General features: G+C 45.1%; 1 protein-coding gene across 2 annotated transcripts; it reads right to left on the bottom strand.

The window, feature by feature from the left end:
- Window positions 1–2615: 2615 nt before the first annotated feature.
- On the bottom strand, window positions 2616–24392 carry ERO1A (endoplasmic reticulum oxidoreductase 1 alpha). Of its 2 annotated transcripts, none has more exons than XM_062576298.1 (16): window positions 24227–24392; window positions 17711–17830; window positions 15748–15831; window positions 13662–13700; window positions 13088–13164; window positions 12923–12996; window positions 12346–12466; window positions 11542–11579; window positions 10240–10248; window positions 9634–9660; window positions 9371–9463; window positions 6736–6982; window positions 5879–5948; window positions 5437–5523; window positions 4726–4859; window positions 2616–3065 (listed from the first exon to the last, which is right to left on the bottom strand). In XM_062576298.1, the coding sequence occupies exons 1-16, from the start codon at window positions 24377–24379 to the stop codon at window positions 3008–3010; spliced, it is 1431 nt and encodes a 476-aa protein (XP_062432282.1). In that variant the 5' UTR covers window positions 24380–24392; the 3' UTR covers window positions 2616–3007. The 2 variants fall into 2 exon arrangements, with proteins under 2 accessions (XP_062432282.1, XP_062432283.1); XM_062576299.1 differs by lacking the exon at window positions 24227–24392 and adding an exon at window positions 23771–23844.
- Between the last annotated feature and the right edge of the window lie 537 nt (window positions 24393–24929).

Below are 24929 nucleotides of genomic sequence, written 5' to 3'. Positions count from 1 at the left end.
AACAGCTTTCCTTCTGTCTGCCTGCACACTGTGTGCTTTATGTTCTGCTGTTTTTCTGGCTCTGTGGCCCCCCCACACCTCCCCCCAGGGAGGTGGTGCTCCCTCTGTGCCCAGCTCATGCGGTCCCCTCTCTTCTTTGCTGATTTCTCTTGCTTCCACACATCCAGCTCACAGGGCATGTACAGAGCTATGTCTCAGTTTGGGCTGTTTAGGGTTCCCATCCCAGCACAACGTGAAATAGGATCTCTGCCTCTGTGCCACATCGTGTGAACTCTGTTGGTGTTTTTCCCTTGGGCTCTCACTATAGTCCCTTTCTCAAGCTCTGTTTTTTAACTGACATCCATTCGGCACCCTTTGTGTTCCTGAGTTGTGCAGGAGGTGACAGCCACAGCTCAAGTAACTCTTTTTCCTTGCAGTACTGGCACAGGTTTATCAGTGTGGCCTTGAACTGGCTGCAAACAGAACTGGCTTAGCTGGAGCACATGTTTTGTCTTTAGGTACAGCAGTAGCTGCCTCCACGCTGCATTTTGGAGGCTTTGGAGTGAAAAACAGCATTGTCAATGGGGCTGCCACGCTCTCTTGCTGCACAGGGCTGGCCTGCGGTTGTTGTGCTCTCTGACAGCACTGAGCATGTGTGATCTCGTCCTTTGCCCCTGTTGTGAAGGCCAATGGTGTAATCAGGGCTGGTTGCAGGCCTACAGCACCAAACTGGCAGCAGGACCAGGATGTCTCACCCTTTATTTTGCCAGAGCTAGATGGCAGCTGCTGCTGCTGCAGGGGGGGGGGGGGGGGGGAAGGAGGCTGTGCCTGGCATGGGGAGGGAAGGGATGGGGCCTCTTGTCACAGCAGCTTTCTGTCCTACTTCCCTAGCTTCTTGTCCTTGGAGCGGCAAAATTCAACTTCGCTTGAGCCACTGAGCAGCTTTGAGCTGCCTCTGAGGAGCAGCAGCCATGCGTCGGGTACGTCCTTTCCCTTTTTAGCCCTGACTGGATACCAGCATGGGACAAGCAGATCCCAAAAGAGGGCAAACTGGGTCTAACAGGCTGAGGAGGGGGCAGGAAAGCCAAAGGGTCCCAGCACTTGCTGCGTGGGAGAGGCCATAATTCAGGTCAGGAAGCCATCTGCTACCCCCTTAGTAGTCAGATGAGGATGGCTGAGATGAGGCCAACTTCTGGCTCCACTTGCCCTAAATAAGGGGATGGAGGTGGGTGTCTTCATATATTAGAGAGAAGCAGAGAGAAAAAAAAATATTTTCTTGCATTTCAGGTTTCCTATAGCAAACTAGGGAAGAGATGGCTTTGCTTGCTCTACATTTGCCTTGCTTCACTTTGTACCCACCTTCTCATTCCCTTAAAAGAACTCATCTTCCATCAGGAAAAGCACAGCCATCAGCTAGTTATTACTGTGCTCTTCTGCCCTCTTTACCACAGGTACCGCTACCCTTCCTTCAGAGCTTATACTGCTGCTCCTTCCCTTCAGAAGCTAACTACCACATCCATCCCTTCCCCTCACTCCTCTGCTGTCACAACTCTAAGCAATGCAGCAAAAGAAAGGAATTAAGTTCAAAAAAAGTGGCTTTAGCCTCTGCCCCCTGCCAGAGAAGAGGCCAAATGCCCGGCAGGCACGACATAGCTGCCCTGCTGCTCAGCCTCCCTTCACAGCACCAGGCACTGCCCACACCACTACTCCCTCACCTAAGCACTCTTCTCCTGCCCTGTGGAAAGGCAGAGTTTAACAACAGAGCCTAGTGACTGCTCTTAGGAGAGCACAACACACAATGCATATTTGCCCTGCTAGAACTGCTTAAGGGTTAGCTGTGGTGTGCAAAGTAACCTCCTGGCTGTTTTGTACACTACAGCAAATGTTACTAGAACCCAGGTGTCCTGACTACTTCCCACCAGGCAGCAGAGAAGCAAGGTTTGTTGTTCCTACAGCATTTTACCTAAGACAAAAGGCACTAGGCTAACCTCAGAGAGCTGCTCTATGGTTCCTCTTCAGTTGCCTTTAACAACGAATAACGTTCCTTGCTCTCCCACCAGCACTAGCCTGAACTGTCAGCTCAGCTGAGGAACGTGCAGAACAGCATGGGATGCAAACCAGCAGATCAGACCTGTTGTGTTGACTCATGGTGCTCTAAGACAATGGTTATTCTGGGGAACAGGGGAACTCCATCAGCCTAGTGGTAACCCAGAGAAAATTTCAACTCCAGGCATGAGTCAATGCACACTAATAACAAACTTCGGGGCTAGGGTGCAGCAGCGTCAGGGCAGACACCAGTCTTCTACCGCTTTCCTGCTGTCTGAAACCACTCAGTCCCCAATGAGGGATGCAGCAGCCTTGCAGCTGAGGTGCAATCACTGAAGTGTATACAAGCCTTCCACGTAGCAGGATAAACCTAGCAAAGAAAATCAGGAACAGCCCTGTTGCCCTGAGAAAGTTTCACCAGTGAGAGCACGGCACTTTTGTCCTGAAGCAGCCCTGAAGCACAAGTGGCTTCTGCAATCACACCGTAGCAAACAGCCCTTGCAGTTACATTGGGCATTCTGTTCTTGCCCCATAGAAAGTCACTGTAGAGACACTGTAAATGAGGGCTGGAATCACAGAGCAGACAAGGAAAAAGCATGTGCCCTAACACACAGCTGTATTTTGCATCCTCACGTTTGTTCAGTATCACATTTTTAGCTCTAGCTCCAGCTTCTGAAGGCAGAGATCAATCTCATCCATTGACATAGCATAGCAATATTTAAAGAAGTTACCCAAAATTATCTTCCACTATATAAAATAAACTTTACGTGTAGTCCCTGCACTTTGTAAAAAAAATAACGTTTTTTTTTGTACAAAGTATTTGGCATCAGCAGATTATAGACAATTGGTTGGGATCAGAAGGTCCAGCAGTGGTCTTCACCTTGTCTTTTGGAGTGTGATAAAACCACGGTGTTTGCCTGTTTTTACAGAACCCAGGACAGCTGAACGGTAAAACTTTAAGTCTTTCTCTTAAATAAATTCACTACATATTTCGTAAGATGTTCTTGAAGTTTTCCAATTCCTTAACGCTTGTTGATATCCTGTGTGCAAGAGAGAGAAAAGGAAAACATTACAGCAACACATGTATCACACCTTATTTAAAAAATCCAAAGAAATGGACTGCTATCAAGTAAAGTTTTAATTGGCTCTTGGAAGGAGAGAACTTAAAGTCATGTAAATTAGTTAAGAGCTTAGCTGTAACCAGAAACAAATTTTGCAGACTCTTTTTTTAAAGCAAACAAACACAAGCTTCTGTGTTCTGAGAAACACAGTGGATTAAGATGTTACAGGGAGCTTAGCAGTGATCAGACATACCCATTAACTAGAGGACAAGAAACAGACCATAATATTACCAGCTGTCCAGGCAGGTTGCTGAGACTCCTTGCATATCAGCTTGTTTCTTTTGAATGATTTTTGAGTCACCTGCCTCATTTTCTTGCTGAATGTATTTTGCCCCTGGAGCATCAGCATCTGTGAAGACGCCAGATCAGATTCCTAGGATAAGGCCCATGACTTCCTCCTCTTTAAAGGACCTCAAAGTCTGCCCTTCCCAGCCTGGTGAGCTCCTTATTTTAAGAGAGTTTTGAATAATCAAAATCACTTCTGAATGGACAAAGATGGAAGTCTGTTTTAAAAAAGCTCTTCTAATCCATCTGAGGTGGGTAGAAAAGCTGGAATCAGAGCTCTAATTGTTGACAGAAAAGCTGCCTGGCCCCAGCTCTATGCTACAGCCTTTTCACACAGAGGAAGACTTCCACGGTAAAGGTTCAGCTGGGCAGTGGGCAAGTGAGGGAGAAAGAGACTCTTTGCCTCTCTCAGCCCTCAGCTTCCTCTGAAAGCAGGCTTTCAAAGGGGCTGTAAGGTCTGCGTGCTGTTTCCAAAGGCTGTGTCAACACGGCATAAGTAAAGGCAGACCAAAGGAGCTGGAATGCTTTCTGCAGGGAACACAGCAGCTGTGCTCAGGAGGGTAGCTGGGGGGCGGGGGGAACCCCAAAACAACAACAAAACATGCTAGGGTATGGGTATTTCTGGGATTTCTAAATTTGACTGATGCACATAAAGATAGGGGCTCACATTGCAGAAGAGAGAATTCAATAAGTCTGAAATGAGACATAAGCAGGACCCACAGAACTTCATTACTGGCAGCAACCTCATTTGAAGAATTATTCACAGGAAACTCCAGGTCCATCAACACCACTAATTGTTAATGCATAACCAAACCATCTTGCAATCCTCACTCTCCTAAAAGCCCCCCTTCCCTCCGTTTCTGCCAAGACTCCCCATCCGGCTCTCTAGAAGGGTTGGACTAATAGATTACTGTTAAATACAGCTATGGCAAATGTGGATCTAAAAACAAACTGATGAAAATTATAAGCTTGAAGGGGAGATTTAAACTGAGCAAGGAATGGGTAAGAGGAGCAACCTTTGTTTGGGAACAATGTGCTCCCAGGATATATGAATGCTTACTTGAAGTCTGCATAGAAATAAGGATGATAAAAAAGTTGTTTTAAATTTTCCAACTATTGCACCCAGTCTTAAAACCACTTGACATCTGGGAGCTTCTTTATGAGAAAGCATAATCAGAGCAGGAGTTAATAGCAACATTGCTTATCAAAACTGAGCTGCTTAAGCTTAAATGGGGTGCAAGACAACAGCATATATAAAGATACAGAAAATGAAAATAAGAAGTCTCAAACTAACCTTCCAAAAGCATTAAATAAAGCAACAATTTCTTGTCTTGTCAGCTGGAATCCATAGGAAGGGCCACTTTCAGGCATCTTCTCTATCAGGTTTTCAGAAAATAGAACCTTCAGTGCTGTACCCAAGCCCTGGGTCTGTGAATAACAAATAAGGCCATTTAATAGAGGGGAGACATGCAGAGTCTGTCTCACAAATTTGACTTTACTTCCCTTCATCTTCTTTGCAAGGATTCCTGTTGACATCATCTTAACAGAGCAAGACTTGGATTTCACTTAGTCCATAGTTCAGAGAAGGAGGTAACACAGAGCCAGGACATTTTATTTGCTTAGCATTAATTTTGGTAGCAGAACTATCCAAGAGAAAATTCCTGCCTAAATTTGGACGACTTGCAAATTCAGTGCAGATCTCAGCAAATCTGCAGTTGCATAGGACCCTCTGCTTTGCTAGTCAGAGGTTCTTCACCCCCTCCACTCTCCTGCACTCTCAGGGAGCAGCTGCGGTGACTTAGCCCAGTTCTCAGCTGTAAAGGCAACGTGCAGCTCCAGTCAGGCCCAGCAAGCTGGAATCAGCACACTGCTTCCTGCTGACTGGACCTCAGTAAAACCTGAAGCTGCTCTGATCTGTATGTAGGAGCTGATTAGTATCTAGGAGCTGCAGCTGCACACCAGAGTCCCATCAGATGAGATGTCTCCAGATGTGCACCAATCTTACCTGCAACTTCCCCCAGAGGCGACATTTGAAGCAGCCGACGCAATCCATTATTTTAGAAATATTCTTAAAATGTAGCCTAAATTCCTCCTAGGGGAAAAGATATTTAAAGTTGATCATTGTTAAACACTAATTAGGACTTCTTCCATGCATTAATCTAAACAAATCCAATAATGCATTAATGCTAGACCTTAGGCTAAATTCAGTCAGACTGAGTTAGTATAATGCTCCCTGAAGTGGAGTCCTCAGCAGTAATTCACCACTCTCCTTAGGGTGCATCCTAAGATCTGTAGCTTCTCACCAATATCCAAACCATTCAGAGAGCAAAATGAATTGGTGTACCTTGAGCTTACTGAGGTCCCTGTCAGATCTAGTATTATCTCAGACACAAGCTTGAATATTTTTTCAGTAACAAGTGCCCCAAAGAGAAGGGGTGGACAATTACCTTTAGTTTAGCAGCTTCTTTTTTATTCCCTGCAAAAAATGAGTTTTCATCAAAATGCAGAGGGAAAGACCTGAAATGGAATTGGGAGGAAAAAAAAAATTAAGAGTTTTTTTCTTTCTACAGATCATATGGCTTAAGTGCAGATTCACCAAAGTATCCGGTTAGGCATGCAGATGAAATCAATAGGTATTAGACAAGTAACACCACCAAATGTTTTTTTTTTTGTTTGTTTGTTTGTTTTTTTAAGTGTAAGCTCTGTTTCTTAAATCTCTTAAGGGCTTTCAATTTTAGCTTATATCTCACCCTGGAGAGATTTTCAGTTACTGCTCTATGGTTTGTAAGCAGCTGTAATCTGTTTTCTAACAGACATAAGCACTGAAGGCATGGGAAAGTGACAAGATACATTTAAACACCGATTCCTTTAGGAGACTGCCATTTACATCTGGTTTGCTATCTTGCATTCTCTCACTCCAAACTCTGTCTAATAGCCCAAATCTCTGTTAGCAAAACATTTAGGATTTATTCTAGACAAAAATACGAAGCCAGGACTGCCATTCCATGGGTGAGTCAAACAGCTGGCCAATTTCAAGGCATGTAGGTAATTATTAAATTTAATTTTACTAAATCAAAAAGGCAATCTAAGCCATTAAACTGTGGGCTTAATTACCCTGTTTTACAATTTGAATTCAGATACCAATGTACTCTCAACAGCATTACTCTACTGCACAAATCATGCTATCCCACTGCAAGAAAGAACCCAGAACCTGCCTTTCTAGGCACTTTGAGTGAAAGGTTAAGTGTGCTCAGAGACACCAAGGTTGAAAGAGCCATTCTACCCAGGTATTGAATGTATTTACTTGGCCAGATGGAGGGTTTCCAGCAACAGGTTTTTGATTTCTGCATCGTGGATTTTATTTCCTGTGTACAGCTGGAAATCTGGGCGCTCAAAGAATGGCAACGCTTTGGACAGGGCCCGCAGCTCTATCAGGTAGAGGAAGTACAGGTTCTTGAGTCTCCTGGGACCTTCCCCTCTGGTGAGAACTTCATCGAACCTCTGCTGGAACTCTGTAACATTGGGGCCCCATTTCTTCTCTGACCACGTATCTGAGAGAGCAAAAACCAGAAATAAGGTAAATGGTTGCAGTTCTAGTTAATCTCATTCCATTGTCCCAAACTAAATGATGAAATGTAACTCTATTGCCCATTTTAAACAGAATTAAGTCAGTTCAAGAGTTTTCCATCAGTTAAACTGAGAGCAGTTTTATGTAAGCTGGTGCTAGTTCAGTATTTGTCTGCAAGTTAAAAGCAGGGATATACTGGACAGGCTGCAAAGGTCCCAGGGCCCTCTGTTGCTTCATTCCTGCCCTTGAGAGCCAGCCACTGACATGCTGCAGAAATCACAAGAGGTCTCACTGTTTTGGTCCGAGTGTCTGCAAAGGCAGACAGCACAGGCCTCCTGATTACATTGCACCAGGAGCTAACATGCAAATCAGAGGCTAGGGGATGCCCTAACGAATATGAGAACATCAGAAAAATTTCTTGTAGTGTGGTAGTGCAGCAGAAAAAGAAAAACAGCCAAGAATCAGAGGAGATTGGCCTGTATTTCTGCTGTTGAGCTCAGAGAAGATTTAGGAAGGGATTCAAGCAAAACTGTTTACAGTCTAAACCAGGAGGGCATATGCTGTACACTGCCAGGTAGAGATCCGACCTAGCCCCAAGGCCAGTGCAGTGAAATGCTGATGTGCTTGAGTGGAGCATGATTCTAACACAGAGATTTACTGCTTGCACCTCCACACGGCACTGCCCAGCATCAGTCCAACAGCAGCTCTGCCAGGGGCTGCCTGGGCAGCTCTGCTCACATGCCACACTCTCACCCTGAAGGGGGTAACTGCTGTCTTGCAGCTGGGGGATATATGCAGGATGAGATAAAGAGACATGAGAGCTTTGAGCCATCCCACTTCACTGGGACACAGGAAAACCCAGAAACTCTCTCTACCAACCCTCTCCACTGCATTCAGAGGGAGTAGTGTGACAAGATTGTAACTTAGAGAACAGAGTGAAATACCAGAAGTTCGGCCCATATTCATCCCTGTTTTCAGAGTTGCTTACAGATAACTAAACCATTTAAGAAAAATCTTAAAGAGTTACCTCAAACAAAGGCTCTGCCAGACAAGCTCTGGCAAACCCCACTAATGTTTCACTGTGTCAAAAATCTCAGGCCTGTCCTCACTGGGACCTGCCACCCTCCGAGGGGAGCAGAGTGCACAGGTAGCCAGGCTTCAGTGCAGGCTGGCATCTTTGCTCAGACTGCAGCTGGGTCAGTGACAAACCCTGGGAGCACAACCGTGCCACCACCCCAGGAGATGGGCAGAAACCCAACAGTCCATTCACCCACAGGCACCAGCTAGGAACCAAGAGGTTTCAAGAAGCCTTCCCTAAATGCAAGAGGCTTTCACAGCACAGAATGTTTCTATTTGTTCATTTGTCTCGTTAACATTTTGTAAAGTATGTAGTGAAATTAAGTTATAATAAACAAAACAAAAAATGCAAGAAGCTTTAGAAGATCTTAACTTCTAAATTGCCAGTAGATGACCAGCCTAGCAGAGAAGGACTTTTTCCTATCCTTCAGTTTCAGAAGTTCAGCTCTCTATCATGGCATCCATAGATGGGAATCTCTGCATGGACAGAGTAGGAACACTTCTCAGAGCAAATTGTAATGTTTTTCTGTAGCCTTTCACCAGCAGAAATAATCCCATTCTACATAAGCAAAATAAATATCTTTGCTTGTCTATCTGTAGCTAAGCTTGTTTCAAAATCTTATTTTTGCAGTCCCAACTCATCTCTTATCGGGTCTAACATAGTCTAACTTACATCAAAGTGAGGCCTTTGGGTCTATAGAGACTTAAATCTAGTTACTTAGTTAAATTTAAATTAGTTATCCAAATTCCTACAGTTATCTCAAATTTAAATCTCCTACACCTGATTTCTGTAAGCTTTAACAGAATAAAGCTGGTAGGCTTGGTCCACAGGTACCATTTAGAACTGCATAATACTTCAGAGAGCTAATTGTGGACAAAGTTATCTAAAAGAAACAAAAGTCACATACAGAAACTACTAAAGGATCTTAGAAATCCCAGCCAAGCATCTCACAGTCTAAGGGAGATTATTGCTAAACTGTCAGACACAGACTAGCAAGAGGCAGCCTTGATAGACATGTGGAAACCCACTTCAAAGTAAGTTTGCAGGAAGACTAAAAGAAATTCAAGGTAGAGGTCTAGGTAAGGAGCATGGCCCAGCCATTTCCAGATCTAAAGTCATGTGGTAACTGCATTCCTGATTCCGTTACACAGCTAGTGGCTACCTGTGTGCTGAGGGAGGGAAGAGCACAGAAGCAGGCCCAAGCCCTGCTGGAATGGGCTGAGTCATAGAAGTTAAACTCCAGTGTCAACATACAGCTGACATCAGAGAGTCAACACAGAAAGTGGCACTTACCTTGTAAAAGGTACCTAGCACTCAAATGAATGTTAATGCTTGCATGGAGACCAGAAATAAGTCTGTAGAAAGCTCGTTTCTCTATGCAGACACCTGAAAAAGAAATGGGCATTTTAAGATATTGAAAGAACATACTGAATTTTCCTCTCCTGCCTGTCAAACAGAAATCTAATTTCATTTGAATGTGAAAATAATTCCCACCCACACCCTGGCCATTTTGCATTCATCCCGAAAGGAGCAACCAAGTTTAGAAAACGAATTACCTTTCAGCCAGTTGTAAAAAGTATGCCCTGGAAACAAAAGAAAAATGAGCACGTGAGTGAAAATAGCTTGTGCTAGCAAGAGAGCTTTAACATATCATGTCATGTTTTAGGCTATTTCTCTGGCCACACCTTTCAAAGAGGGGCAGTTAGGCACTCATCTCTTACCAGATGCCGGAGGCCATTGGGACTGCAATTCTTTGGAAAGCTCCACATTTAACAGCCAGATCTCCCCCAAAACATGCTTTTCTGCTACCCCAGAATCAGCACTAACAGGCGCAGAGAAACATAATGGTAAGTCCTGTTCCTGAAGACTTGGGACATGTCAGTGATTTGATTTTCAAATGAGACTTGTACTCCAAAAAACTGCAGGTGCATTTTTAAAGCACCCACACCAGGATGGGCTGGCCTCAGCAACAGGGAACTCAGAGAGATCTCTCCAGAAGCCCCTGAACGCTGCAGAGTTTCAAGACTATTCCTGATTTTGCCTGCACAATGATTTTGCTAACCAGAGGTATTACACTAATGCTACAGCTCACGACATAAAACGATAAAGACTCTGCATTTGTTTCTGTTATCAGTAAAAACAACAAACAGAGTGCAACTCACCTCCATCATCTGCTGATGAGAAAAGCACAGGGAGGGGGAGCAGGAGAGGGAGAAAAGAGAAGATAAAAATTACACATGACCAAAAATACTCTGAAGCACCAGTGTTAAGACTGCTCTGTTAATCTGCTCTGACAAGAGAACAAGCCTCTCCTTGTTCAAGGGAAGTTTAGAAATATTGTAAACACACAAAATAGCATCTCAAAGAGCAGGCAGTGAAGATATCAGATGAGCAACATTCCTGAATAACCTGACCAGCACAGAATGGATCAATAGCTGTGAAGGAAGTAACAGCTGAAGCACAGACTGTAGAACAGAGAATGTAACTGCCTACATCTCTGCTGCAGATCTCCTGTATGACCTCCAGCAGGTTACTCAAAGACTCCATCCCTACCTCCTGCACCATATATAGTCACTAGCAGCAACTGTGACAGGTATTAGGTCAGACCATCTATTTTTATGTCCTCCTGCTTCCTCATCTGCAAAACAGCAGTCTTTCCCTCTCCTCTCATGGAACCTATGTTATTTCTTTCATATCTTGGACCAAACAACAGAAGTCAAATGAAGCACTGATACTTTAATTGCATTGTATACTCCTTTCAACATAGCTGCTCCTGGAGCTGCTCCTTTGCACAAGGGTTCGTCAAAGAATGCAGCAAAGCACCTACACAACCTAGGAAAAATTCAGGGATAACCCCAGAAGGCACTGCTAGATTGGTCTTCAGATAGTTGCTTTTGAATAAGATTCTCTTGAGCTTAAATAACATGGCCAAAGGGTTCAGGTCAAACAAAGGAGGAGCAAGGCAGCATGCTCTAGATCTCTGGGCAGGAAGGGGCGTCAGGAGATGTGGGTGCTGTTAACAGCCTTGGGCTTTCAAATCCCTTCCCTACTTTCATTTACTCTCCTTGGTCTTAGCTACTACTAGCACAGGGTTCCTCTTACTAGGTGGTTTCCACAGAGGATCCCAGGCAGGGTCTTATTTCAGACCTTCATGGATGCCTTTGACATTGCTGAGTCCAGAAATCAGATATCTGGGAAGAGTTCAAGGCTCAGTCCTACTCCCAGCCCCATCAAAATTTCCATTTCTTCTACAAGTAGCAAATCAGACTCCCTTTCTATATGATGAACACCAGAAAGACATCCTTCCAGGTGCCCTTTATATTATCCATAAAGCTTTAGACTCGATCAAGAACTAAGACATATTTCTCATAAAGTAGGAGAAGCAGCTCAGATAGTATGTACTGTTCCTGGAGCTCAAATCAGCACACTACCAAATAATTTAGCAAGATGAATAAATGACTCACCTCTACCAGATGCCAAAGGTCTTTTTACAGTCTGGGGCCTAAGAGCGAGGAAAAAAAAAGAAAGAAAGAAAGAAAAAGAAAAGATTTACATAAGTAATATAAATGATTGTTTCATTGCTGTTTAGAAATCCACTTCCCAGCAGTTACATTGCTTAAGGAGATCTAAGAAGAACTCCTGCACTTTAACTTTGCTCAGCCAGGAAAAGGGTAGAAAGAAATGCAAATCTCTTAAAAGAAAAAGCTACAGAGTTTTCTCTGTAATCAGGAAAACAAGTGCTAGCAGATATCATGCCACAGGCTTGATGCTGGAGATGCACTGCTGTGAGTGGGGAAAACCACTGAAGAGATCACGGCAGGCAAGACTACAGCTACAGATCAACTTCCCACCAGTACTGTGCAGTAAAGCCAGGAGAATCCCAAAGCAGAGTCTGAACTGGCTTAGAGACCAAGGAGTTCGATTCACCTGAGCCACCAGGGTGCACTGGCCAGGGAGGCCAGGGCTACACGACTGGGCTCACATCACACAACGGATGCGCGCTTGCTGCCAGGCCACACTACAGGGCTTGAATCGGGAGCCTGCACCAGGGCAGACTGTGAAACAAGGAACAGCAAGGAGGGCTCAGCCCCCAGCCACAGGCAGCCATGCAGCTTGTCCCCTGCTCCAACAGCCCACACTGAATGAGCACTGCAGCAAGGAGCAGAGGATGGGGACTAACAGAGCAATTAAAACACATGCAGTCCCTCTGCAAAATCAGCACCTGCAGCGACTGATGGCTGGTGGAACCTGGCTCCCAAAGCACCTACTTAAAACAATTTTCTTCGTAAATGCTATTCCAGATCTTCCAGGCATCTGGTCCTTTGTAGCCAGTGTAGCGCTCAGGATTCAGCAGTAAGTCCACATACTCTGCATCAGGAGAATGGATATCTGTAGAGCAGAGTGCTGGGTCAGTGACAAAAGCTTCTGATGGAAAATGATACCCTCCAATGCTGATCCCGCCACTTCTGCACACACTGAACAGCCTTGTAAAGAGACCAGCCTGTCCCTCACCCAAAAGGCCCATACCCAATATTTCCTGCACACCAACCCATTACAGCATCTCTGCCTTTCAGTGCTATCAGAGGGCAAGGCCACCAGTGGCAAAGCTAACTCCAAGCATGCTCCAAGTTGCTAACTTGCTAAATACTGCAAGACCTTGACCAGCAATGAAGCTTTGTCAGGAATTTTTACCTCATGTTATTTTTAAAGCACAGAAAGAAAGAGTAGCAATGCCATATATACTGCAGGCTTGCTAGAGTTATACATTGTCCTAGAAGTTCTGCAGAGAATTTAAAGAGCTTAAATCACACTACAAAACTTGTCACATCAAACAGGTCCCTATACCATCAGCTTCGCAGAAGCTTTCTGAAGAGTCATCATGCTGTGTCCACCGAAGCACAGCCTCCCGGGTTTCCTCACTGCAAAGGGAAAAGAAAAAGGCTGTTGGAAAGGACACTGATATTAGATTTCCTTCGAGACAAACAAGGATTGTGGAAAAAGAAGTCAAACCTCAAAGACCCGTCAACTGCTCCAAGTCTCTCAGCTTCTTCACATTCTTCAGCAAGGTTATTGGCTTCTTCTGAATACTGGGTTGAAAAGCCAGGGGGTGGGGAGGGAGGATTAAAAAGCAGTTTTACCACTGTTAGAATTCTGCCTTTAGCACACTAAACAGTCTAAGCACCAAAAACATTTTTATGATTCATCCCATCCTGTATTTCCACAGGATGTCTGCAGATATTCAGAGGCTTATGCAATTGTGGTGATTGTTGCAGGGACTTGCAACAGCCTCCAACAACGTCAGAGGAGCATTTTGTGCCTTAGCAAGTCATTTGCTCTTGGAAAAGTCTCCCAAACTGACCTACATTAGCAGAGGGGAGGATCTGACTTCAGGGTCATCACTTTAAGGCTCTATAGTATGCCAGACACTTGAAGAAGGTAAAAGTTTAGCCAGGAAGTACATCCTAACCATTACTGCCACCTGATTAAGAAGGCTTTTTGATTAAAAAAAAAAAAAAAAAAAAAAAAAAAAAAAAGCTGGAATGACACAAAACTAGTCCTATAACTAGTGTCATTTTGTACTCACCTTATAACTTCCAGATCTAATTCCATCAGGGACTTCATTCTGAAAGACAAAATTGAGTATATGCTACCTGTGAGGCTGACTGACGCAGCTTTTAAGTCTAATCTCTTAAAAAATGAGAAGTTTATCACAGTCTCTAAAAGTTAGAAAGCATTCAAAACATTCAGCTGCAACTTATAAGATGTTTGATTTCTGGCTCCTCCACAAACTAATGTTAAGCAATATTGTCAGTGCTTTATTCTGATGTTTCACAAGACTCTTCTCAACAGGTCCGCAGCCTTTCATGGGTGCTACGTCAGGTTATGTTTTGCTTACTCAAGCACAAGGCTAGGGAAGCTAATATAAACTTTGGAGGAGCTGGAGATTCCTCCCATCTGCTCATGTCTGGCATCCTGTCTCCAGGTGATGCAGGCCTTCCTGGCACGAGCCCAGGTGTCTCTTTTCAGATATTGCAGCTCCCAGCCCCAATACAAGTCATTCAAAAGTTTCTCTTCTGCCATTTCATCCTGTATTTCAGACTTCCCAGCTACATACAGCATAAGGCAATCAGGCCCTAAGTTCTTCTCAACTTCCATGTCTTCCATCAATGGAAGGCAATAAAACTGGTTCTACACTGCAGGAATGCTGGGAGGCAAAATTCATCCACAATGGTAGTATTTGCAACTGGAGGGGAGGAACCCCCAATGAACAAGTGTTATTTTTATTGCTTTCAGAATGAAATAGACCCAAAGCAAAATAATTAAAAACAGCAGTGGCACAGTCAGTAACTGGACTCCCTTTAAAACTTCAGCAGCAATGCACATTTAAATGAAGAACATCTTCTGGCTAATGTTAATATAACTGTAATATTACCCCAAGTCATCATCATTATCAAAAACATTTAAAATGAAAAACGTGTTTAAACAGAACTTAGAATTTGGTGTTATTTTAATCAGAAAACAAAACTAAAAGCCATCATTCTTTTCTAGCCCATGGTAGGCATCTTCTGGAGACTAGCGAAACAAAAGAATTGTTTGAGGAGTAGGGTAATTTGGTAGGGTAGGGGAAGGAATACAAATGAATTTAACATATCAGAATTTATATAACAAATGATGGTTTTTCATCCACCTGTGCCAGCTTGTTTCAAGACGTCATATCAGCTTATGTATTTTTTTGAACCAAACAAACAGCTACACAGCATCAGGTTATCAAAGCGTTATCGGGTTGTGGGGAATAAATATCTGCTTCCAAGCATCATACTTGAAATTATGCATGAAAATAAACTATAGTGACATTGAAAATGTGTGGAAAACAGGATCAAGAAGCCTCTTCCATCCAGAGTGCTACTATCCTTTCCTAGTATCTGTTAGGATGGTACACTCCTGTGCACGACGAACACACAAACTGCACTCTCAAGCCTCTTTAGAGCAAGACAGTCAGTTGCTGGTAACCAGCCCAGAAAGCCAGGCTGGGTGGCATTCTCGCTAGGTCTGTCAACCCAGCAGCCAACTTCTAATTCACTCACTTTCTCTCGCTCCCTTTTTTCAGGTAGACTCCTTCAGCCAAGTTGTTTTCTTTTGCTCAGTGTGTGCAATTTCTAGTATTTTGTCCAGGATGCATACACAAGAGTGTCTGCTTTTGTACTGGAGAACAGAGGAGTCTGAAAAAGCCATTTCATGTTATGGAGACTGCTGGAAAATCTGCAAGGGCTAGTCTGCATTCATCAGCCAAAAAAACAAATCACAATGTTGCTCACAAGCTAACAGAGTATCCAGGCAATTCACACAATAGGTGCTTCTTGTAAGAATAGTGGATTTGCCTGAAAAATCATTTCATTGATGTCCAAAATAAAAGAGGGACCAGAACAAGTTTTTGGCAGTTCATGGAGAGTCAGCTACTAAAAGCTTAATATTTCGTTAAACCCTAAGAATTTCATATTTCAGCTCTTCTTATGGATCCCAGTACTACTGCTCCTAACAAAGCTTCATCAGAGCAACAGTTTGGGTAAAGCTGCAAAAATCAGGAGCATAAATCATTTGCCTTTTTTTCCCCTCTTGGTCCACGAAAGCTGAATACAGGAAAGAGGTAAGCAAATAGATTTTGTACTTACAGATGGGCAAGGCTTTACAGCACAGTCTCTTATTCCACAGTGACTGTTGTCATTCCAAAAAGGACAGGGTTTCTTCAGGTTTACCTACAAATAACATAGTATACTATTACAAATTTCTTTATACAACCAAACCAACTGCCAGGCACAGTCTGCCAGCACATATCTTTAATGTTTTGGTACAATACTTACCATTACATAACTCAGACAAAACTCATAACAAAAGACTGAGGAAGGCAGTGAAAGGGAAAGTGGAAGAGGAAAGTGATGTTTTAACAAAACTGATTTTAGTCACTCTCACTCATTCTCTTATACTAGACACGTGCCCTGTGGTCTGGCCAGGACTATTTGTGGTGACATAGAAGACAAGCCACATTGGCTACTGAATCCTAATCCTATCTTGAGGCTCTATTTTTGGGCTAAGACAAACCTTTTTGGTCAGTCAGGTGGCACATTTTGTACCCTTTAGTACAAGGTACTGTGGGTGATCTTTGACACCAGAATATTGCTCACTTCATCCTCTGTGAAGCTTTGGTACGTTTGCTACCCAATGTCTCAGTTTTCTCATTTTGGGCATCTTATGATTGGAGCCTGCCTGCCTCCCATCTGGAGGAACAAGAAGCCTATCTGAGATGCTGTAACCTTGCTGCCATCCTCCTGCAGCCAGAGCACAGTTCTTCTACAGTCAAGTTAACTGGTTTCTGGACTTGGTGTGCAAGTCTTCTGGGCGTGATGGTAACAACAAATCCCTTGGTGTTTACCAGTTTGATTGCTGTCACTCAGGTCCTTTTTTTACTACTACAGGCTGTTCTTTTAATGCTTGCTCTGTTTCTTCTGGTGCTTTTACACACAGACATTTCCACACATACTTCATTCAGACCGATCTTAACACTTCTGTTACAAATCTCAACACTGGAAGGGGAAAGGACATTAACTTCTTTAACAAGTCTATCTATGATAAGATTTAGCCTAGTGCTAAAGGCTCTAGGTCTGCAGAACAGCCTTTGACTGGATCTCTGTACAAGGTGAACACTACTCAGAGGAAGCACTCAAACTAAACACAGGAGAAAAAAAATAATAAAAAAAGAAAACACTGCAAAGCAAACAGGTCCCATTCCCCACAATATCCTGAGCTGCCTAAATTTGCGAAGTAATGACTGAAGGTGCTGGGGTACAACAGCGTTCATCTGCATTCAGCACAGCTCTTTGTAAAGCATATTGAACATACCTTAGTCTTGCTTTTCTGTGAGTTGGTATCAAGTATTGTTTTTCTAGAGCAACTAATATTTAACAAGGCTTTGAAGGTTTTGTGGGGCAGCAGGAAGGGGCAGTTCTACCCTGGTGATTTTGTATGGATCTGTTCTACTTTGCAGGGCAGTGAAGTGGGGAACTTCTAAAACTGTTCTTACAGGAGTGTGAACACTTGTCTTGTCAGCAGACTCAACCAGGCAAGAGTCCCTGAAAAGTATCTGCATTCAGCAAGCAAAGCACTGCTCCATAACCCCACCACATCCAGCCAAACCCATGCAGAGGCATGTACAAGCAATCTCACTGAAGGGAACGACAGTCTGGCAGTAACACCAATTAATTTATCTGCTTGTTCTCAGTGTCTTCCATTCAACAGAAAAAGCCTAGTTTATTTATCAGACATCCTCATTATGCAATATTGATCCTAGCTATCAACATTTTTGAGCCCTAATTCAGTGAAAAGGGCATTTAATTGGCCTACTGCTTGAGTTCTTAAGGGTAAAAAAAACACATAAGAAAATATCTTTAAAAATACGAAGTCTATTTTATAAGCATATGACATCACTTTATGATTCTCTTGATAGCAGAAAAGTCAGACTTACTGACCACACTCCTAAAAAATAGGATTATCTGGTTTTAAAAGATCAGTAGTAAGTTTTAGAGAGTTTTAAAAAATATGACACACAAAACAAACACAGCTCTCATATGAAAAAATTACCTTGTAGTATCTGAAATAGTTACTTTCCAGAAGTTCATTCAGTCTAGGAAAAAGCTTGTAGTTGTTGAAGGCATCAATGGTTTCTACATCACAGGTGCAATCATCTAAATAACCAGTGACCTGTTGGATAAGAAATATGAAAGTTAACACAAATAAGTTAGCTAGTATCTTTTAACACTGTGAACAATCAAATATTTCAATTCAGAATTTTCTTTCCTTTTACCAGAGGGTCAACCAGTTCAGTTTAATTGGAATTAAACAACATTAAATCAAAATGTGCTGGATTGGCAGAGAATGTGTTTGGATGCATGTAGATAGGATCTGTTCTGTCTTCATTGCCATATAAACTTGGAGAAGCAGTTTTATTCTGGAATACTTTTCCTCTACACACACTGATATTTTAGAATTTACTTATGTCAGATTAGCAAGCATCTCATGAACACTTCCATCTTTTTAAAGAGTAGAGATGACTGACACTTCCAGCTAGACTGTTACATACATACAAAACAACAAACAAACCAAAAGAGCCACAGCCCTTTGCCGTGCCCGCTCATCTGATACAAGCATCTTCGATCTGCGTGATTGTATCAGGACCAAGCCCAGCAAGGTACTGGATATCGTCTGCTATAACAGAAACGAGTCGTACACGGTCCCTGCTCAGATTCTTGTTCGACATCAGCCTCTTCAGCACGTCACTCCTGGAAGCATGGCATATCGGCAAGAGCTAGCGCTTGCTAAAGGGACAAATAAAGCAATAACAGTGCCGCCAAAGATCACAGAACCCAAGCTCCTTGTGTTTAACCTGCACCACAGCCATTTGTTTGAGTTAATTGGAACCACAGCAACTGCAATAGTCTCTCAGAGAGCCACTTGGCAAGAAAACATTTGTTCTAAATCTGATTTAGTAAGCCAGCATTTCTTGCATCACTCTGAACAACTCAGCAAGCTGTCTGCGAGCCCTGGAGAGAAGAGGAGGGGAAAAAGAAAAATAAATAAATAAATAAAAGCAAAACAAACTCAGCTATGGCTTTCCCACACGTAGCTTACTGGCTAGAAGAGGAAGTTTTTCCAACACAGTAGTAGTTTTGCTTCCCCTTGCCACCCGCAAGTACTTAACTTGGGGAAATCACCCCAGCCAGAAAGCAAGTGTATTACTCATTCACTCTCAACAACTCGCCAGGATTTTCCTGGATGTTGATGAATCAATACAACGTGTGGCACGTTGCCATTTTCCAGCATCCGGTAAGCTGAGGGGTTAAAGACCAAGCTAGTTGTTGTAAATAGGCACGTCTGATTTATATAGCAAAGAACAGGCCATTTGCTGCAGTTTATGATAAGAAACCTTCTTGCCACTTCTGTCCCAGAAAGCCTACAAAATCCTGGTAGGAGACTGCACAAAACCAGCATACACTTCACTTATTCTAGGGGCCCATGGCTAATCCCTGCCATCTTTCTGTGCACAAGAAAGCAAGCTGGAAGCAGAGACACGTGGAAGAAGCCTGAAAACATCAGCACGGGCAGTTCCAGTGAAGCATAACAAAATACACTGCTAACTATCGGCATAAAAATTCCCTAAGGGAGGCCAGAAACAAAAAGGCAGATTGGGGGATCTAAGAAGGTGCCAGGCTGTTTTTAAGTGGCTCCTTCTTTTCTTACTTCTATAGCACTCAACCTGTCCAAAGGTTGTCTAAAGGCCCGCTCAGCAGGCAGACCCAGCAAAGGGAGTAAAATCCTGCAAGCATCAAGAACAAACCTCCTCAATTCCAAACCACAAGTCCTACTCCAACCTTAAGGGCAAAATAATAATAATGTACAGAAAGAGAGAAAAGAAAAAGAACCATTTGTGAAACAGGAACAATCTGGCTTGATGCATTTCCAGAAAGCCCTCGGATAACTCATCAAGAGCTACATGTCGCCTTAAACACAACTGGGGCAATAACTACCGAGGCTATAAAACTCCCTGCCCTCCCTCCACAAAGGAAGGTAGAAGTGAAGCAGTTGCCCTCACAGTACATAACCACACAAGAAGGAAAAGATAGTTTGGATAAAACATCCAGCACCACAGATCTTTTTCCAAAAGGGCTCTCAATACTACTCTGTGCTCAGCCTCCCTTCTCTAAGGGCAGCAGGAAGGGAGATCTATCACAGCAGGCCGGAGTGCTCTCCTCCACTATGATTTGAAAGCTCACTTCTATTTCTTGTGTTCACTTCAAAGCCCACCATCTCATCCTCACACATGTACTGTACTTTGTCATGTTTTGCAAGGTAAGGAAACTAAAGATTAACAGCATAGCAATTAATCTTTCCACTAGCCTGAATCAGCCCTTTAAAGAGAGAAGCAGCTTGCTAATCCACTCACCCAACCCAAAGCTGTTTCAAAATTAAAAAAAAAAAAAAACACATTTTTTTTATTTCCTGGAGACTAAGCATCCTTTGAGGAAGGCAGCGTATAGACTGGGTTACATTTCAGCTGGCCTAAAAGGGGCCTAAAATAAAATCTGTAGGTAATCTTCAGCGGTTCTCTATATCCATGTTAGACAAACTTGTCACTCCAAGGAAACCACATTCCTGCAAGAGATAACATCCAAGCATCCAACAGGGCCTCAACTGAAACAGAGGGCAAGGACCATTTGTACCTGGCCTTTCTTCACTAGGTCTGGCAATCAATTCAGGCCTGAAACAATCTGTCATAATGTCATTCCAAAAATAATTCAGGATCAGGGGCTGGAAATGCTGCCACAGTGTTCAGAAGTAGATGGGAGTTGTCCTTAGAGAACTCCAAACATCCACTGCTCCGTTCAGAAGAGCGCTGGTGGGGAGATGAGCTGTGATGCCACCAAGAACATGCCGGCAGGGGTAGCATAAGGGAGAGTGCTAGGGAAAACTTCAGTGCTGCTCAGGTCAGCAGGCAAAATCCTTCCTCCTCAAAGGAGTTCAACTCAGACTGTGCAGAAGTGGGACCACTCTCTAGGCTACATACAGCCAAGAAGGCTTTACTGGTCTCCTTACCTTTCAGCTCTTTAAGCCACTTGGCTGGTGAGAGTCTAAAAGAAAACACAGCCAGGCTTGATAATGCTTGAAAGCCTGTGTATGCCCGGCCTATCAAAGGCCACACGTAAAAGGAGTAATAAAACCAGTATCAAGGGCCAGGTCTCCTTGGAAACTGAGAGCAAAGCCCCATTGAAACTACCACCAAGCAACACTGACCCACTTCAAGACACAGGGAAGAAGGCAGTATCAGACCACTCGACAGTACACATCTGTCAGCCCAGCGTTCCCACCCGATTACGTGACTGCCTGCTGCCCCAGCACCTGCTTCTTTCAGCCCTGCGTGCAGCCAGTCTCGCTTGTCCTGTACTGTAACCCCTGCTGCCACAGCAGTTGAACCTCAGCATATGTCAAACATATGCCCAACAACGGGTGGTGCCTTAAGAAAGAAAAAAGAAAGAAAAACAAAGAAAGAGACAAAGAAAAACATCCCTTTCCAATATTTATCTCCATCTTCAGTCCATAATAATCAAAACAGCTTCTTAAGATGAAACATGAATCAGTTCTGTCCCAAGCCCGCGCCATGTGCTTGGTGGCACCTGTGAATCACCGAGCTCAGTGGCAATGGATTTCACTCCACCCAGAAGGGGTGTGAGAGCCTGGCATGAGGCAAACGGGCAGGGCTGGGTTTGCCCAGTGGGGAGGGATGCAAAGGAGCCGAGATAGACGCACATAAGTGGCTCCGGCTGCTGAGCAAGCAGTGAGGAAGGCGTTTGGCTGGCCCTCCACAATAACAGGTCTCAACCCCTTAACACTAATATCTGTCCTGTGTGTGTATAACTGAGGGATTGAAACATCACCGCACGTGGACCCGACATAACCCTTGAGTCTCCCTTTTCCTCCAGTCTCTTGTCAGTCTGTTTTCCTCTGTACTACTGCCACTGCTGTTCCTGCTCTTCTCCCCTCACCTCTTTCTGCCTCCCTCCTTGTCATGCAAACACCCCCTGGGCAGTGGATTTGGGGTTTTCTTCTCTTGCAGTGGGTTCACCCACATATGACCACCTGCCACACAGCCGGGCTGGAAGGAAGGCAAACTCTTTTCTGCAGTTCCCACTTGCAGCAGGAATGGGACACTGGCAAGGGGACTACTACAGTGGGTGAAACGAGGAGTTTCTTTCAGCCTGTACCCAGTTCCCTGGCAGCTGCCTGCTCCTCTGAACAAACCACGCCAGTCCCAGGCTAAAAGCAAGCCAATGCCTTTCCCTACAGCCCTGGTACCTCTCCTGAAACCACCCTCTGCTTCCTTGCAGTCATCCTGCTCAAGTAATTTGTGGCTCTTCCTGCTTGTGGCACTCAGTCAAGTCAGGTCTCTCTCTCTCATACTTGCCAGCACATCCAGAAGAGCAAGTAGCTGGCAGCCAGGAAAGGACAGTCTCATGTCCAGCTGCTCAGATGGCAGCACCTGTTGGCCCAGATGCTTCCCCCCTCCCCAATCTTTCACCCAGAAGACCGAGATGAGGGCTTTTGGAGCTCACATGCAAGCAAAGCTCACATAGGGAACCTCAGGATGAGGTTATACCACGGAGGATGAAGCACTGTCAGATGGCAACCCCAAGCATCTGTTTGCAAAGAAGAATCTGCAGCTGCTCGGCACTTGGTAGCTGCCTCCCAAGGCAGCCGGTGGAGATAGGGAACGGTGCTAGATACAAATTCTTGCCTTGAAGGCTCATAGTGGCTAAACACCAATTTAACAACAATGCAAGAGTGGCTTGAAAGTCTGTTCAGAGAAGAACAAGGTAACTCTCAGTGGCCAGCCTCATCTTTAATGACAGAGTACTGACCACAGAAACAACCTCTGAAGAAAAACAACCTTTTGCCAGATTGGAAACCTCGCTTCTCAGTTCGTCAGTGAAATCCCAGCCCGCGAAGCATCTGCAGCATAACCTTAATGCAGCTACATGTGTCTGTAAACAATGAATGAGCAATACTTACTAGGAATCTCTAAAGCAAATGGATTCGTGGTTGACTAAAGCATTAACGCATTAGCAAACTGGAATATCTGGGTGGTGATCAAGCTGCTTGTAAAGTTTCAGGAAACTCTGATACCAAAACAATATTCAGTGCTAATGACAGATTGGAAAGCAGAAGCAATATGTGAAACTGTAAGGTACTTTTAGTAACAGATGGCCACTTTTATTAAAAGTTTCAGGACTGGATAGCAACAGTCTCTAAGCAAAGGAAGGGCTAATGTAGCAGTCAAAGCAAAGCAGCTGAGGTATTGCTCTTCATAGTAGAAAAACCCATGACAGACAGGAGAGCAATAGTCATTCTAGAATTACAGCCTAGTTAATTTAGCATCTGAAATACTACTGGAGTAAGTTCTCTCAAAAGTGGTCCTTGCCAACTGTCTTAGCACCAGTTGAAGAACAAGTCAAAACTCTTACCTTTACCCTATGTCAAGATTTCTTAATGTGACAGCCCACAAGACAGTAAAAGATGGTTCCCAGGAAGAAACTCCCCACTATATCCAGGCTTTCTCAAGCATGTAAACAAAAGGTAGTAAAACTTAACACCTAAGGCTTAACCTATGTTTTACCTACTGGTAAATAAAAACCACCAAGGCAATGCTGCACAAGATGATCAGCAGGTTTTAAAAATATGCCTCAGGTGCATTTTTAAAAGGTTAAGGGGATACTAAAGCTGAGAGATGCTGCCCTACATAACACAATCTCATAAAGGCAATAAAGTCTAGATAAAATCTTGAACCTGAACACTCACACTGAAAACGGAGCCAAAGCATATGCTATTCTATAAACAAGAAGTGTGTTGCAACGAAGCAACAACAAGCAAAACGCAATGCCAGTGCTTCCTACCCGAAAGGAAAAAGCCTGCCAGCCTGTCACTATGACAGAATACCATTTCATTTCGTGTTTACAGCTTATCTCACACTGCACTTCCGACTTAAACTCCGAAACACAGGAAACAATCTTCACTGTTTGCAGGAAATGCACAAGCAAAAATCCTACAGAGAACTGAAAAGCACACTTTTTGATTCTTTATCCTCATATCTACCATTTCACACTAAGGTGTCAGGAACCATCAAGCCGGGAATGATGTAAAGCCAAGCGCACAACTGCATTTCTTTTCTCTTTCCGCTCTCGACGTCTGATGCACACGCCAGGATCTCAGCCCTGCACGGCTGGGCTTTACTAGAGTTTCCCTTCTTACCAGGGCGGCGCGGCACGGCGCTGAGCGCTCCGGGCCACCCGCGCCCCTCGCTCGCCCGCACCCGCGTGTGCCCAGGGAGCAGGGAGGCGCGGGGCCGCCGCTGCCCCGCCGCCCGGCTCCTGCGGGAGCGCCCCGCTTCCCCGGCTCCCGCGCACCACAGGGCGCCGGGACGAAGCGGCCCCGCGGGGGGCCGGAGCGGGGCTGCGCGGCGCGGGCAGCCGCGGCGGGGAGCGGAGCGCCGCTCCGCAGCGGCAGCGCGCGTGTCCCGCTCCCCTCCGCGCCCGCCGGCCCCGCTCCCACCTGGCAGAAGCAGCGGCGCTCGGCGGCGCCGGGCGGCCCGCGGGGCAGCGCGGGCGGCGGCAGCAGCAGCAGCAGGAGGAAGACGAGGAGGAAGAGGAGGAGGAGAGGGGGGGCGGCGAGGCCCGGCGCCCGCAGCCCGCTGCCCGCCGCCATCGCGCCGCGCACGGCGGCCCGCCCGCCGCCGCCGGCAGAAGAAGCGGCGCCGCGACCCGCCCCTGGCCGGGGGCGCGGCCGGCTCCGCTCCGCGCCAGCGGCCGCCTCCGAAACCACCCGCGAGGCAGCCCGGAGCCCTAAGGTCCTCAGCACCCGCCGCGGCGCCCGGCTCGGGCTGCAGCTCCGGACCCGCTCCCGGACCCGCCTCTCCCCGGAGCCGCCTGCGGCCCGTTTTGCCTGGCCAAGGCGACGGAAGCAACGAGCGGCGACAAAACTCGGAGCGCGTTGTTCTTCGTCCTGCGTGCAGACCATCTTCGGGGCCTCAGCTCCCGCATTTCAGGGCCTGCAGCTATCTCCTGGCTGCTCTGAGAAACAGGAGTTCAGGCTCTAGCGTTTAAGAGCCCGTGCTCTAGAAAGCTGCCTTCTGCACGCGCGGGTTTTTCTCCATCAAGTTCTGCCCCTTTTCATCACCGCGCAAAGCACAGCCCTCGTGATTCGGGTGCGTTTCTCCATCCCAAGAGGAAAAATTAAGCCAGACACGGTCCTTTTC

The sequence above is a fragment of the Rhea pennata genome, chromosome 5 (assembly GCF_028389875.1).
Source record: "Rhea pennata isolate bPtePen1 chromosome 5, bPtePen1.pri, whole genome shotgun sequence".
Lineage (NCBI taxonomy): Eukaryota > Metazoa > Chordata > Aves > Rheiformes > Rheidae > Rhea > Rhea pennata.
The sequence above is the reverse complement of the archived record's forward strand: the minus strand, read 5'-3'. Positions and strand labels throughout refer to the sequence as shown.

What these genes read in the sequence shown, in the direction of transcription:
- ERO1A (XM_062576298.1), bottom strand. Translation starts at nt 24,379, where the DNA reads ATGGCGGCGGGCAGCGGGCTGCGGGCGCCGGGCCTCGCCGCCCCCCCT. An exon ending in TTTTTACAACTGGCTGAAAG is followed by an intron (nt 9,464 to 9,633) that starts GTAATTCGTTTT and finishes TTTCTTTTTCAG; the next exon opens with GTGTCTGCATAGAGAAACGA. An exon ending in GAAACCCTCCATCTGGCCAA is followed by an intron (nt 5,949 to 6,735) that starts GTAAATACATTC and finishes ATTCCATTTCAG; the next exon opens with GTCTTTCCCTCTGCATTTTG.